The 16,731-nt window shown below is 35.9% G+C and overlaps 1 protein-coding gene across 14 annotated transcripts in view; it reads left to right on the forward strand.

The window, feature by feature from the left end:
• GABRB2 (gamma-aminobutyric acid type A receptor subunit beta2) overlaps nucleotides 1-16,731 on the forward strand; it is a 163,571-nt gene that overhangs the window by 75,057 nt on the left and 71,783 nt on the right. For 13 of the 14 annotated variants that reach the window (XM_083798084.1, XM_083798086.1, XM_083798085.1 and 10 more), the window contains one exon: nucleotides 15,863-15,945. In XM_083798084.1, coding sequence (XP_083654210.1) covers nucleotides 15,863-15,945 — 83 coding nt within the window. Of the gene's footprint in view, nucleotides 1-263; nucleotides 376-15,862; nucleotides 15,946-16,731 lie in introns of all 14 variants that reach the window. The other variant, XM_083798080.1, reaches the window with a different exon arrangement.

Below are 16,731 nucleotides of genomic sequence, written 5' to 3' on the forward strand. Positions count from 1 at the left end.
TAGTCATAACTGATGATGCTTTTCCCTCCTACTCCCTCGCTGCTTAGAACATATAGTAATTGTGCAGATGGTAGCAGCTTAGCTATGTGATAGTTTGCTTTCCATCTCCTCCTCTCATGACATTTACACCATGTAAAGAGGGTGTATTGCCATCTCCTTATTTATGAAGACTTGTGATTCATCACCTGTATTTTAAATCAAGTACTGAGATTATATCTTGTTGCTAAGAGGCAGAATTTGGATCTATGCTTTCTCCTTTTAAGCACACCTGTGCCAAGCTTTGACTGAAATCTTCAAGCAAATCACAGCCAGGAGCACTGAATTTTCATCTTCATTCCTACTGACAACATGTAAAACTTGCAGTGCCTCTTTTATGTGGGTAACTATGTCATTCCTTATGCATTCAAAAGATTCACAGACTTTTCAGAGCCTGTAAACTAGCCAAAACTTAATGCAAGGTTTAAAGATATTTAGGTTTCACTGCAAGCATTTTTTGAATTACTAGAAGTCAAATATGATTTGTACGTGACAAAGTAAATACTTACACATTGTTTTGGTTTTCTTTCTTACTCATATGTTTAGTAATTCTGACAGTTTGTAAGAAACAGGAAAAATAATAATTAAGGCACAACTCATAAAGATAATTCCTTAAAATTTCATTTCTTTGTTGATGTCACCTGTAATGACTATGCTGCACATCAGATTATCTACTGTTACTTCTTTCACTGAATAGTATTCTTTCCTGTGTTCAAACATTTCTTGGGATTGTTCTTCACAAAAGTCACTGAGTTTATGTATCTTTTTTATTTTTAAATTATAGGCATGCATACTTTAAATCATTACTCCTGGGTTCCCGATCATCATTTGCAAATACAAGGGCAATGGGTTTTGGACTTCCTGCCTTATTTTGCTCTTCATTTGTTTAGGAAAGACCCTGCATTGCAGATGCAAACAAAGGAAGTACAGGGTTTCTCTTCAAATGGGATTTGTGCAAATTGAGACAATAAACCTTTGGGTCAGAGAGGAGTGATGCTTTGTAAGAGAGATGAATAGTTCTGAGGGCTACTTTTGCTAAGTGCCAAAGTTCCTGATACAGATGGGATACAGATGGCCACAAGTGTGAGAGGAGAAATGACTGAAGGACAAGGAACTTGTTTCTTCTACTGTAGAGAACAGTAGACTTGCACCCAGTACCTGGTTTCTGTTCCCAAACACAGATGCAATGTCAAAGGCTTCGTGTACCTCATTTGCCCTGTGATTTGAGGTGTTGGGTATTCTGAATTTAGGAGTCATACTGCTATTCCAAGAAAAGTGAAGTTATTAGGGCCTTATTAAGGGACTGCTGCAATGATTAAACAAACCAGTTGACTAGAAAATGGCTTTACTGGGGTAAATGAAAACTGAGACAGACCCACTGTGGCACAAACATATGCTTTCAGTGTTGTAGTCTAGAGATTGCTGAGTGTTGGAAGTTTAGAAAAATAGAGCAGATTTGAGCAAGTTAATTACTATCTCAATGTTTGTATCTGTGTAAAATGTGGGTTACAATATAAGCATACTCCATAGAACTTCTGAGAGCCTGCTTCCTTAATGCAGCACTGATGTTCATGTGATTAGTCTTCTTATTTGTCAGCTTGGAGGAACATTGGGAAAGATATTTAACCCTAGCAATGAAGTTATTAACTGCTGACATTACTTGCTAAAGCTGTGGTCTGCTGATGAAAATGAGATTTACTACCTATAAGAGATGTTTTGCAGAGTCACTACTTCTAGTTTTAGGTTAAATGAGCATATGTAACACACAACACACAACAGTGATGAATTCTGGTCAATGTCTGAAATATCTGAAAACAATTTTTTAAGTGAAATACTGAAATGTGACCAAACAAACAAGAAAAAAAAGGAGGATATTTCTGGATATTTCTATCTGAGCAACATTTAATCAGTTACTTGAGAATATGCAATGTGAAATGAAGGAGTTTGAGAAGAGTGCTGTTCTATATAAGCCAATATAGAAAATTCTCACCTGTTCGGGACACGGTAGAGATCATTTTCATGTGCCTTTCCCTATTTCTCACTGGAGAAACCTGCTTGCCCATAGAAGTGTGACTGTTTCATTGTATAGCATTGTCTCCTACTGTCCCTACATTGCAAACAGTGCTGACTTGAAGTCCACATCCATGCTAAGACTTTTCTGTTCAGCTATTATCTTTCCCATAAGTACTATGTCTCGTGGAGGGAGTGGTATGACCTCTTATTATCCTTGTACACTAAGAAAATTAAAATGTGTTCTGTCCAGGTAGTTGATTCATACTGTCATCTCCTCTGTGCCATCATTTGGTATCAAACACCATAATGTGAAAAACAACATTTAAAAAAGATGCTCAGGAGGGAGTCTTCTGTAAAATATCAGATTTTACATAGGGGAACAAATTTGATCTGAGTTGTGAAATACCTGCTTTATAAATATGAATCTTACAAAGTATTTCTTTTGTTCCTGGAAATTCCCTCCTCTAAAGCCTATCAAAATGGCTCGGTTTGTGAAAAGCCATCTATATCGTGCCATAGGTCTGTGGCTGGATGGCCATTACTCCATGCCTAGGCTCATAAATAAGTAACAATGCGTGCAAGAGGACACGGACCCCGTCAGACTCACCGCTGTGCCTCTGAGTCTGTGCTGAACCTGCTATGCAAGTGATGCTTTCACCTTGTGGGTTTGTGCCAGTGTTTTCATTCAGCTCAAAGCACCTGTACATTTAATCAAGTAAATGTCATCCTGACATAATGGCCATTGCTATGAATTTAATTTACTGAAAATCAGCAAGTGTTGTCCTATTGCTTATGTATAAGAGACTTTTAAGTAAAGCACAGAAGTTATTTCAGAGATTGTATTGGGGGAGAAAAAAAAAGGCTTGTAGAAAAAGACTGTTTTTTAATTTTATTTATTTATTGATCTTCACAGTGGTCACTTTAAAAAGAACCCTTAATATATAGAATGGCTCCAGAACAGGTCAAACATGTCTTAGATAAGCATTTCTTTTCCTGTCAAATATATATTTGGTGTACTCAGGTATGACTGATATTTTTGAGCTGACTCTTCATCTACCTAAAATGTGAGCTAGTCATAACTTTTCATTGGAAAAAAGAAGGTCTTAGGAATATCCTGTCAAGTTACAAGTGTGACACTTTAAAAGCAATGGTGAGCATGTCATCTAAATTATAAAAGTACACAGTATGGAAGAAACCTTTCATATATATAATGCATTGATTCAACTTCCACTGCTGCATGGTAAAATGCAAATCTGGTTATGCAAAATGTTAAGTGATGGTTGTCGTCTGCAGAAATACATGGAAATCAGAAATGTGAATAAACTCTGAGAATCAGTTGAACTCTTCTGATACTCTTTGAGAGTCATTTGTTGTATGATAACAGCATTGCGTACAGAATCATCTGTCTGTTTGGCCAATCACGGTCATGTATCTTCCGAATCTAATAACTTTGATCACAAATGCCAATAAGCAATTGTAGAAAACCATGGATCTTAAAATTTAAAATGAAAAAAAAAAGAAAAAAACAACAAAACACACATTAAAATGGAAAAAGAGAGAAGGGACCTTGTTAAAATTGCTGGAGTTTGTCTTAAATTAACACATTTTATTTATTAAAAGCCACATGCAGCAAAATACTGATTTTTTTTTTTTTTAGGAGTAAACCTTTTTGTAAACTTTTTTTTTTTTCCAGTGTTTGGATTTGTGTTTTGGCCCCAGAGATCTAGTTACTGAGAAATTTCAAAGGTATTAGTTTAGAAACAGGAGAGGACCATTTGAATATTCAATGCATACGAAAGTGGTCTATATGCAGCATTGCTCTTTATATTTCTGATGCTTTGTGTTTTCTATAGCTTATTAGGTTTTCAGTTCTTGTTGACAGTATGATGCTGCTAGTATGTCAGAAGGTGTTTTTTTTTTTGTCACTTCCGTTTCAAATGACGTTAATGTTCCTCTGAAATGAAGATAAGGAAGAAATTCAGAAAGACATTCTTCGCTGTAAGGGTAGTGAACCACTGGAATAAGTTGCTCATAGAAGCTGTGGATGCCCCATCCCTGAAGATGTTCAAGGCTGGATGGGGCCTTGGCCAACCTGATCTAGTGGGTGATGTCACTCCCTATGGTGGTGGGGGGGAGGGGAGGAGGTGGAACTGGGTGATCTTTAAGGTCCCTTCCAACCCAAGCTGTTCTATGATTCTATGATAAGAAACATGAGGGTCATAACTGAACACCTTAATTTTGGCACAGAAGTGCGTGTTTCCCAAGTTTCCCATGGGAAACTGAATTTCAGTAGGATAGCTGGAGTTAACTTAGGTGCTGTTAATTGCAGTCAGTAGGTTTGACTCATTGTTAAAGAAAAAAACTGCATGCTATCCTCATACATCGATAAACCCCTAACTAAGGTTGAATTTCTCTGAAATGTAGATACAGTTCTGAAAATGCTAAAGGAGAACACGGGTTCCCATTTTCAAAGTAATATTGCTGCAAACAAAAATTAAAAGGTAGCAGTAAGTACCATGACTAAATACTAAAGCAGGCAGAAAATGACTGAATTCTTCGACAGCTTAAAAGTTGTAAATGCATTTGGTGTTTAAAACAAACTAGATACAAGACAGAGGATTGAAGCTATGAGCCTAACATAATACAAGAGAAAAGCGCTGAGTCCAGGCACAACATCTAAAATGTGATAGAAGGTAGTTTTATTACTGATTTATTTTTTATAAAGGTTTAATGGCTTAGGTATTTTGTCAGTAGATCTATCTGTCAGGAGAAAAAAAAAAAAGAAATTGTTGTAAAACAAGCTTTCTCCACAGATGCCTATGTGCAGATCAGGTTGAGTAGGAAAAAGAATAATGTTTAGGATGAAATGTGCAGAATAAACTGTTCATATTTTGTTCAAGTCAGACCTACCTTAAAGCACTTATATGAATAAGAAGGATGTTCTTTCCATTGTAGCATTTTATATATAAAACCATATGTATTTATGTATTTATTTTTCCCCTCTGTAGTAGTCTTACCTAAAGTCATTTGGTGCTAATCTGTCGTTTGGTGTCTGTATGCTGTGAATGAGACCTAAAACTATCCCCTAAATTTTTGTTGTCCTTAAGTGTTCACATGGAATAGTTGTTCAGATGTGGTTTGTAGCCACAACGCAAACAAGTGATTTATTAAAGACAGGTTAAACTGCACTAGATCTGGCTGTTAATTGGGGTGGGGAAGCTTCACTGATGCTTGGTGAATGTACAGGGCTCAGGTGAAGGGCGAAGTTTTGTAGCTTTGTCTCACTGGGGGTTCGTTCTTCATGCCTATGCATAGGATGCTTTACAAAATGTCTCAGTGATTTGTGAATACTGCTTTTTTGGCTAACCATGGTTTGTAATAAACAATAAATTGTTGCTAATCTTAAGAATTTTGGGAGTCATTTTAAGTGAACAATTTTCCTAATGCTAGGTTAAAGGTTGCATTAGATGATCGTAGAGGTCTCTTCCAACCTAAATGATTCTGTGATTCTTATTTGCATACCCATAGTTTGTATTCTTACTGTACTTTTTTTGTCAGACATGGCGTCTCATTTACTCTGTACTTCAAAGTTGTTTTTGTTTACCACACATACTATTTCCCTTATTAAAAAAAAAGAAAGAAAGAAAAAAACAACTTTAGTTGTAAACCTGTCTCATCCATAAACCTGTAAATGATTCAATTAGGCATTTATGATATATTCTGTTTGGCATACATAAATGTCTAGTGAAGTAGCTTGGAAGAATGAATATGGGTGCTAAATCACTAATTGTTAAATAATCCATATATTTAAAATGTTAAATAAAAGCATATTCTACCTAATAAATGACCTAATTTGCTTAATATAACCAAGTGTATCTTCTAGGAAACAAAACAAAACAAAAAAACCACCAAAACAAAACAAAGCGATTCAAATCCAATGAGCAGGATAGTTGTTTGTCCTTCATTTAATAATACAGCCTCCCACTCACTTACCAGTGCAATATCAGCCTCTTTCTGTAGACCGTGGCAAACATGTGAGGATGATTGGTTCATGACTGGTTCAAAGTTAAAAGCAAGAGAAGTAGTTGGAAGTGAAAATTTTATCATAGGTATATGCTTTGGGTCTGTACTCCTTTTTTTTTTTTTTTGGTACAAAATTTGAGTGATTTCAACCCTTTCAGTTGCTGCCTTTTATAGGGAAAAGCTTTCTCTTGTGGGGACTCAAATGATATGTTCAATCTGTTCAGTAATAACTAGTCTATGGACATGACAGTAGCCTCAGAAAGAACCATGAGTTCTTTCCCCCAAGCATATGCCTGTAATTTCACAATGCCCCTTTTAATTCTATGAGACAGTCCAGGTCGCTGTGTGCTACGGCAGCTGTCGCACTCTGTCTTGAAGTAGGCCCGCAGTACTGCTATACCTACACTCTAAATGCATGTGTGAATGGTTTTTAAAACTGGCTGTGGAAACCGGCCCATGATATGTTTGTCTGCAGTGTTATAATGGGCTGACACCATAGCTTTCAAAAATAAATAAATACAACTGGACTGAATTATTTTATTTTTATTGCTCTTTCCAGGTATGTGATAATAACTTTGCTGTAAATATTAAAATATTAAATTGAAATTATTGGAAAAAAAAACATAATTTATTGCTAACCTATGAGCTACAGAAATTAGTAACTCAAATGGTGCAAAGAAATTAGATAAAAATCATGGAAAAAGCTAATATACCTAGGAATTAAACTGTATGGATCAGTACTAGATTCTAGTTGGGGTGTCATAACATTCATATTTTGGTCAGATTTTGTTGCTGTGTGAAATCTATACATTGACTATGATGGTCTAGTGGTGAAGTACAATGTGGAGTTGTTGACAGTAAAGATTTGTGTAAAATTGAGGATAACAAACTAGGTGATTTGTAATGGTTCTAAATTACTGAAAGCCAATTCTTAGTCTGATTGGTAGGGATTTGATATAGTATTTGGCTGCAAAAAAGAAACACAACTGCAGGGAGGAGCCCTGGAAAGCAGGAAGAGAATGTAACAAGGGAGGAGAATTGTTATATAATTATATATAATTATGTATTACATATATTATATATATAATATTGTTATTCCAAGGAGTAATTGGCTGCCCAGTGTCATTTGGTTTGGGTTCTGAAAGATGTATTTTTGAAAATACCAAGTCACAAAGCTTAAAAACAAAAGAGGAAGGTACTGAGGAAGCAGGTTTCTCATTACAGGTGTAATTTCATTTACTTACTTATATTTAAAACCTGGTACGTGCCCATTGGAGATGCCAATCTTTTAATCAGGTGGGTATATTCAAGCATGATTGCAATTAGTATTGCATGCATTGACATTATTGATACCAGGTTAAAATCTATAGTGACAATCTCAACTTCACTGAAATATAATCCCTTTACGTTTTAGTTTACCAGGAGCAGTGATATATGTATTCATGAGCCTTGCAAAATCTCTCATGAACTTCACAAATTAAATAAATAGTTTGAGACAAAGGAGCATTACATGCTAACTACAAACAATGGTCATTCAGTAAAATTAAAGCTGAAATGATACATTAGTATCAATGTTCTGTATCTAGACAATGGCGATGTTAATATCTGCTAACATCGTAGGCTTATAGTCTGAGGGCAATGCATCAGATGCTTTGAGACTTTAAGATCATCTGTGCTATTTATTTGTGTTCCTTCTTTATTGACGGTTGGTATTATAGTGATATTTGAAAGGATGTCAGTGGGGTGGAATTATGTCTCTGGATAAGTGTCTCTTACTGTTCCCTAAATACCAGAGCAAAGCTGAAATGTTTATTCAAACAAAGCAAGAGATATCAATCTTATAATAATTGTCAATTACAAGGATATTTGGTTTATTCTACTGAATGATTACACTTCTTTCTTCTTACAATGGACACTTACACTGGACTGCCTTTCTTACTGGTAGTACAAAAATGGACAGTTTCTCATTCCCATTTTTGTTTGTGTTGTGTTAAGCTTAGAGGAAGGTGAGAACAGCAGAGAAATCAAGCTGCACTGGCACGAGGGCCTTTCTGATGTGCTTAGCTGCTGCCTGTGCTTTCAACATTCATCAGAAATAAATAATTTTATTCTGGATTTTGTAAAGCTGTTTGATAGTGGGTGACCTTTCTCAGGTAGAGGAGGAAAGAGTGCATTAATAGAGGTAAGGGGCTCCATTCTACGTGAGTACTTCAGGCCTGCAGAGCACATTAGAGCTGCAGTAGGTGAGTTCACTGTAGTGGATCAAATTGGTACTGCTTTGGGGAATGTCAGGTTGTTTATAGAGAGAAAGTAGAAGAGTAAATGAAGACAAGATGATTAAACACTTCATTCCTAACAATGGTGAAGTTCTGTTAGAACAAGGTGAAGAGGAAAGAAATGATATGTTGTGAGCTGTTGGTTTTTTTCCTCAAATAATAAAGATACATAGTGAATTGCTTAATGAGAAAAAAAATCATAGAAAGCACTAGTCTAACTGAAATCCTACAATCATGTAGGGAGGCAGTGCCTCTATCCTCAATTCCAGTCTTTTGTAATCATAATTGATCTAATAAGGATTAACTTGTGTCTGTTACTGTACAGTGTTTTACACAGTTTGCTTTAATTCTGACTGCTAACTGTCTCCTTGTGTGCTTGCTTTTTAAGTACCAGTCCCACTTTAGGACAGGGAGGCTTCATTTTACTGTTTTACTTTTGTCTTACAATTTTGTGAGCATTAGAATTTTACAGGTCACTGCTTTGCTTTAAAGGTTCTTGAAGGAAACATAATTTTAGGTCTGCACTAGAGCTGTGTGCTTTTGTTTGACTTTTTTCTCTCCTTTTCAGATCTGAGAGTATTTCTGCTTATGAAGAATTTACTTAAATTTGTTATTTCTATTGACATTTCCCTGTGGAAAATGAGTTGTCTTATTCTGACTCACAAAAACCAGAGCAATAGATGCTTTGGGCTCTCATCTTGCTTCTTCTGTAAGAGTTACTAAATAAGCTGCAATCATAAAATTGAATATGCCTTTTCTACTGCAGGTTGTTTTGACTTTCATGTTATTTTTTAACTCATGTAAAAATTCCTTTCTCCAGAATACTGAAAATACCATATTGTCAGATCATCCACTTGGATGTTTCCTTGGATGGGCAAGTAATTGGTAATATTCTTGGTGGTGTTTTGTGAGAAGCAGTTTTGCAGGATTAATTCTATCACAAGTGATAAATTAAGAAGATGGAGAAATAGCAAATGCAGTTTCTTTGTGAGATTATCATCCAGAGCACGTATTCTTCACCAACAGAGAAAAGTGCAGGAGCTGCAGGTTGTGTAAACACCACCACCACCTGCCTTGAAAGCTGGTTCCACGAGGAGCTGTGCCCAGCAGTTGTTGGAGGTTGGCTGCTGCAGACATTTTGTGGGTAGGAAGCAGGTTATACATTTGTTTCTAAGAAGCACATGATTTAACATTTAGATGTAGATTCCTGGGAAAATAAGACTGTTCTCCCAAATAAAAGCATTGCAGTATAGGATGGTAGTGCTATTGTAGATATAAACAGGTAGGCTGTGGGCAAAGCTCGTGCTATATGAGTTAATGTTTCTACATTTTTAGCAGCTGCATTATCTCCAGAATTTGTGCACTGAAAAGTACGTATCCTGTGGAGAAGTTATTTCCTTCCCCCCACTCCTAGTTCTTCAATTATTTAATTAAGCGTTATATTTTTATCATCAGGAATAAACAATATTAATGTAGGATGTGTATACAGTTCAATGTACTGACCAGAACTAACTACCAGTTATTTTAGGCACTGAGAATGAACCAAATCCATGTGGCTCCTTAGAGAGCTCTATCTCACTTCCACAGTTTGAGAGTCTAGATTAAATTTAATATAATTTCAGAATTGTTAAGTAACTATTTTTAGAGAGAATGCAGTAAACTTTATTCTTTTCATACCCTCCTGTATATAAAGTGGAATTTCAAGAACAAAAAAAAAAATATGAAAGGTTGTGAAAAAGGTGTTTCATATGTTCTGAAATGTGAAATTAAACAATTTTCTCTTAGAACTTTAGGAATTATAAACTTTTTTCCTATTAAAAAGGACACAACTTGTTCAAAGGTGTTTTGTATATGCAACTTATCTGTTGTATGCAGCATGTCTCGGCTGGTAGTAGTGTAAATTTTTAAGAGAAAGAAGCTGAAATTATGCAATTTTTATTGCAGTGCTGACATTATCTTAGTGAAATAGACATGTAATCTTTCCAACTGGAATAAGAAACATTTTGCAAAATTTTTGAAAGTTAAACTTTCAGTTTTATATTGTTGGACATAAAGCAAAAGGGCTATGAACTTTGTATAAGCAGAGGAGATGTACTGGATTTTTCCTCCAAGGTTATTGTTTTGTGTGCTGTCAGCACAGTTCATATTGCTTCACTGTTCTGTAAATCCTATAGTTTTTTATGGATCTTCCTTTTGTTTATTTATTATTTCTGTTGAAAGGGAGAAGTGAAGTGAATGCTGAAAGACAAAGATGCATTTCACAGTGATAAAATATTAAAAATCTGAAGTGCTCCTCCTAGTTCTTCTGGCATAGCTGTTTCATTGTGTTATATGGGTGTTAATCTTCTAAAGGAGCATGTAGTATTTCAGAGAGGGGCCTGAATACCTTCGGTCTAAAGCTGAGATTATTGTACCAGAAGATTTTCTGTAGAGTGACGTCTGCTTTTTGCAGGGATTTAAATTATGAGCATGATGTTGTGGCTGAGTTTTGGACTCAGTGACAGGATAGAAGGCAATGCTTATCTAATTTAAACAACAGTTTAGAGAGCTTTGTGGGGAGAGAGCAGAAAGCTGGGCATTGCTGCATGAAAATTATCATTTGCTGCAACAAAATTATCATTCTTCAGAATCACAATTCTTTTACTATGAAACAGCAGCCAAATTCACCAGTTTTCCATGACTTTTCTGGGCTGACAGGCAGATAGCACAACAGCCAATCCTTCAGCAGAGAAATAGAGAGCTTCTTCCCGAAAAAGAAAGATCGCAGGCTTATATATTTGTTTCCTCTGAAAAATCTTTTATTCTTCTTTAATCAACAGTGTAAACCAACAAAACTTAGAGGTTGAAGTTTCTGCATGTGTTCCAGCTCCTTGATTTTTGTCAGCTGCAAAATTTGATTTGAATCTTGTATTATCCTTAGAGAAGGTTTAAGCATCATATGCTTAACTTATGGTCATGAGTTCTAACTTTAACAAATAACACTTAGTGTTTTGAGAGAGTATCTAAGTATGTGAGGGTTGGACAGGGTAATGACTAAGGAAATGAGGAAAGAAATGAATAAGAAAAACAAGCTAGGCTGAAATACTTATGAAATTTTGAGAAGTGGAATTAGAAGAGATATTAGAAGAGAGCATATTACAGGCTCTGTGTGGCTGACTATATCATTTCATTTCAAACAAAGCTATCAACATCACTAAAACCATTTCTACTTTTTTTCATGTTAAACTACACTGAGAGTTCTATGCACAATTTAAAGTGGAAAGATCATAGCAGTCAGTAGCTGAATGTTTGGTTTTAATGATGGACTTGTAGAAATGTCACTGTTTATCCTTTGTGAAAGCCAGATCTTAATCTAAGATTATATAAGGGAAGCTTATGCTTGATGTGAATAAACAGAAGGAAGAAGAATTCCATGACCTCTATAATTAGTAATAAATGTTTTTTTAATTTAAATGTCAATCTGTTAGTAGTTCTAGCAACCGTGACACATGTTTAAATCCAGTATTACTGTTCAGGAGAGTGATATATCCCATTACAGTTTTTTTTCCCAAATTTCCATGTATTTGAAATTGGGTATGCTGGCTGCTGCTGCTGCTGTTTCCAACTGTCATGCAGCAGGACTGTTTCCAAGAAGCAGAAGTGAACAGTGGGTATAGCTGCAGTGCGTGGTTTCAGTAACGAATTTTGAGAGAGAGATAGTGATTGCCAGTCGGTGGGCACAGAACATTCTGACAAAGTCCCGATAGAAATACAGTCCGTTAAAGAGCATGGCTTCCTTGCAAACTCTTTGGATTTGTCCGGAAATTGTTAATGGAGAGTCAGATTCTGCCTTCAGACACAGAGATCTGAAGCAAAATCTCACATTGCTTTTGACTGGACATTGTATATGTGCATACAATTGAAGAAATAATTGATCTTTGTATTTTACTGGGCTTCAGGTTTGTCTCTTATTATTCAAACTTATTCAAGTTTGTCTCTTATTCAATAGGATCGTGATGTGTCAGTGCTAGAGCTAAGAGTATTATATCGTTCTCATACTACCACTCTGCTCTGAGGAACTATCTGAATTTGTCACCTCCTTACTCATCATTTCTGTTCTGTCTGTAATAGGTCAGAGCTGTTCCCTTCCAGGGCAAAGATAAGTTTCTGCTGCCCCACAGCTTTGCAGAGCTGCAGCAGCTCCAAGAGGGCTTTGGATTCTGCCCGTCTCCACATATCAGTAGCATTGCTCTCCAGTCTCTAGTGGTGTTCTTTCTTCTGCAGTGAAATCAGAACTATTTTAGTTGCTGTTTTGATTTTTAAATTCTACTTGAACTTGTAGGAAGGGCAACATCTATTAGATTTTGAAAAACTGTCCCCTATGTAGCAATGAAAAAAAAGAACCATTAGTAGGACAGTAGTATTATTCAACTACCAGGACAGTATTATTTTCTGCAACACTTAAAATTTGAAAGCGTTTTAAAAGTTCCTTATGGCTTGAGAAAGGAGCAATGCCAGTTTCCAGGTCCTATGAAGCACAGAACCTTCCCAAAGGTTTGGAGACAAGGGCAGATTTTCTGTTTTCTCAGAAGTAATAGGTATTATTTTTGGAATTATTGACAGCAAACTTCACTTTCCCTGCAAGATAATCGGGGTGAAGGTTTCTTTGCACTGGTTTGCATCATTAAGAGTCATGAAATGAAATATCACAAGGTTTCTCTTTCTTTCACAGCAGATAAAAAGATTAGTGTATGAGACAGTTCTGTAATGTGTTTCATTTCACATGGTGTGAGAGCACTGTTATTCTGTTACCATTCTAATGACTAGTGTGTTGAGTCAGTGTTGTTTTTTTAAAAGCTGTCATTTTTTCCATTGTTTGTACTCAAGGTTATGTTATGCAAAAAAAAAAATTATATTTTGTGCACTAGTCCTCGCTAGTAAAAATATTTTTAATCCTTTTATGAAAATTGAAATAGCTCTGTTTTGGGGAAGATGCAGAATGCCTGTTTCAAGCATTCCTACCTGCTATAACAAACTGTTATTTCTTCCTCTGTGAAGGTATAGATCATGAGTCTTGAATTTAAGAGCATTTAAAGGTGGCAATTCTTCTGTGCTCTTGCATTAGTAATTTTGTTTACCTATTCAATGTGAATTGCAAGCCATTAATAATTATTAAAAGGTAGCTTTGTTGCTTAAATAATTTTGAAGATGAGAGAGAACTATTTCTATTTTTCCAAAGGTGAGGAAAATCAGGGTAAAAATATGAGGGAGGCATGAAGAGAGGAAGGGACAGATTTCTTTTTTTATTCCAGTGGATTTGCATTATGGTTAAGAATGATCAAGTGAGCTGAATTAAATATGTTATTCAAAACTACTGTTTGGGTTTGATTAAAACCCTGCTCTACCAATCATTTTCATTGCTCTGCTTTTGCTTTTGTTAAATGCTGGAAAGAATCCATTCAAGGTAGCCAAAAGATTCTTCTCTCCTGCTTTTGTCCGCTCCAGGAAGATTTCTTTTGAAGTATTTGTGGTGATCCACACTGACGGAAAACAACATATTTTCAAAAGCAATTCTGTGAGTAGCTATGTAGCGATTGAAGCAGGAACTTACTGCCAAAAGGTGTTCATTTATTATTGAATTCTCTCAGAACCCAATAGATATGTACAGTTAAAATGTAAAATTAAGGAATCTTGTCTAGATGTACAAGAAAGAGGTAAGACTTCTCAGTGTTTATAGGAGTAACTTGCTTCCACTTTTGCTCTCCTCCTTTTGTTGAAGAAATTTACAGGGCTTTTATTTTTTTTTTCTTCTGTAAACAACAGCAAAGCATTGTTAGATAGGACTGTAAGGACACTAATGAGAGGGCTGTATTGCTTGAACACTTTTTAATGCCTTGTGGAAAGGACTGTTAAAGTCAATTTTGAATCTATCTGAAGCAGTTATAGTTTTCTGCTTCTAATGAACTGTCATTAGGTATTTAAGGAGAAAGATTGAGGTCCATCAAGTGAAAGAGTTCTCTGTCAGATTGAAGAGTATAAAAGAAGTTTTTGAGCCATTATCCAACTGTCTAAATATATTCTATAGAAGACCAGTAATCCTCATACAGGGCAACAAGATTTTGAGAAGAAAACTGTTGGTCACCCAGGATCAGTCATCCCTTGAATCCCAGCTGCTGATCCCATCAGGTGGTATGGTGTCTGCACATGCTATAAACACTTTATCTATCGAGTTGGGTCCCGTTTTGGAGGCACACCTACATCATCTTGGATTTTATGATTTGAGTTAAATTATTTGCCTAACTTTCAGCTGGGGAAAACAAAACAAAACAAAACAAAAAAACCCAAACTTGTACACTTGGCTGCTGTGCAGTGCTCAAGTTTTTCTACGGGTGTAAACCAAACTTGTACACTTGGCTGCTGTGCAGTGCTCAAGTTTTTCTATGGGTGTGGAAGCAGATTTTCCAGATGCAGATGGCCAGTCGGCTGTACTTAACAGGAAAGTACAGGGACTAAAGAAAATCCTTGTTTGTCTGAGGATGCTGTATAAATTGCCAGGCTTTAGCAGCTGTGCAGGGGAAGGGCTCTTAGGGAGTAGAGAGAGGAGAGAAGAAAGGCTAGAAACCTCTCAGCTTATGCACTAAATCCCCACCTAGCCCTACTTAGAGTATGTGCAGAATATACCTATTTTGACTGTTGGCCGATTCCAAATTTTAGGTTTGTTTTTTCAGTCTCTACAGATATGCATATTCACAGGAGAAGGGAGGAAAAAATAAAATAGAATTGATTTTTGTTTACATTCTAGGAAGACTTGCAGGTAAACCATTAATAAAAGGCTGCTGAGCATTTTGCCTTGGTTCAAATTGTTATGCTCAGGATTATTCTTCCAGGAGGTCTATCAGCAAAAGAGTCTATTAATAAATACAGATGTTTGTCTGAACACCTAAAAGAAACACTTGACCCGTGTTAAGGTTTCATGTCATCCGGGGGCACAAATCAAATATGGTCTAAACATTTTGTGAAAACAGTCCTGAAAATGTTCACTTGCTAATGTGAAGCTGAAATAATATTTCATTTACAAAGAAAGCACTGTTGAAGAGAAGACAGAATTAAATTTCATATGAAAGGATTAGGGTATTAACCCAGGATATGAAGTACACATCTTTCTTTGCTCATCCCTAGCTTTCCTCTGCCACTTTTTATTGAGACTTCCTTTTTGGCTCAAACTGCTCCACTATATAATGAATGAATTAGTGCTATTCTAATTTGTGGTGATTTTTTTTTTTTTTTCAGGATAGACTGATAGCTGATGTTTAAAGCTTGCGGTACTGTGATAATGGTGAATAAATGGGAAGCTGTCTGCTTGCCCACCGGTGGCATAACCTTGTAGTGGTATTAGTTACAAACAATCAATATATACAGTATTTTAGTAAAAATAGTCAAGTGTCAGTAAAAATATATTTTGATCTTTCAACCAAGTGCAATCAAAGAAAGATTGGAATGAGACACGTTAACAAGCTCTTCTTTTTCCTTCCTAGAATTACAACGACAGCTGCTTGTATGATGGACCTACGCAGATATCCGCTGGATGAGCAGAATTGCACACTGGAGATTGAGAGCTGTAAGTACTTCTGCAAATCCTACTTATTCTGTGGTCAACAGCTTCAGACTTTTTATTTCCGTCTTTCTTTTTTATTGTTTTTAAATGCTACTAACCTAGTTGTGTCTCCGATGACATTTAGATCCTCGTAAACACATGCAAAAAAAAAAATGGATTTCCAGATGGATTAGTAATTTGTGGCACAAGGATTAACAAAGTTATTCTGTTTTGATGGACAATTTTCAGCTTTAAAAGTCTCATTCAAAGGTGTTGTTGGAGTTCATGTGAGGAGCATGAGGATTATTATCAGTTCTTTATCCCCCTTTACTGCTGAACAATGTTGCAGCTTGTTTCCATTTATAAAAGATAGCAAGAGGCCGGGATTGTTTTTGCAATAGGTGTTTTGTGGTTTGTTTGTTTTTCTAGACCCTGTTCTGTAGTTAAGCTTTCAATTCATGCAATGCAGTTTATTATATATACTGATTTAGTAGCTGGACTGTCTATCAAGTGTTCCATGTCAATAAATCTTGTGTTATGAAATAAAATTCCCAATATCTTTTCAATGAATAATCTTTAGGGTGCTATAAGTACTTGAGGAAAAAAAACTACTCATGATCACTTATATAAAGACAATATTGTAAATATGCAATACTTGACGTTAATGAAGAACAGCACTTTCAAGATACATTTCCTTTTTCAGGAGAATCATAGGTAATAGATGGGGTCTATTATTGAGGTGAATGCAGCAAGCAAAACGAAAAGTAATGTCATCAAGATACAGTATGCAAAAATGTGTGGTTTTAAAAT

This window comes from Anser anser (genome assembly GCF_964211835.1).
Source record: "Anser anser genome assembly, chromosome: 14".
Lineage (NCBI taxonomy): Eukaryota > Metazoa > Chordata > Aves > Anseriformes > Anatidae > Anser > Anser anser.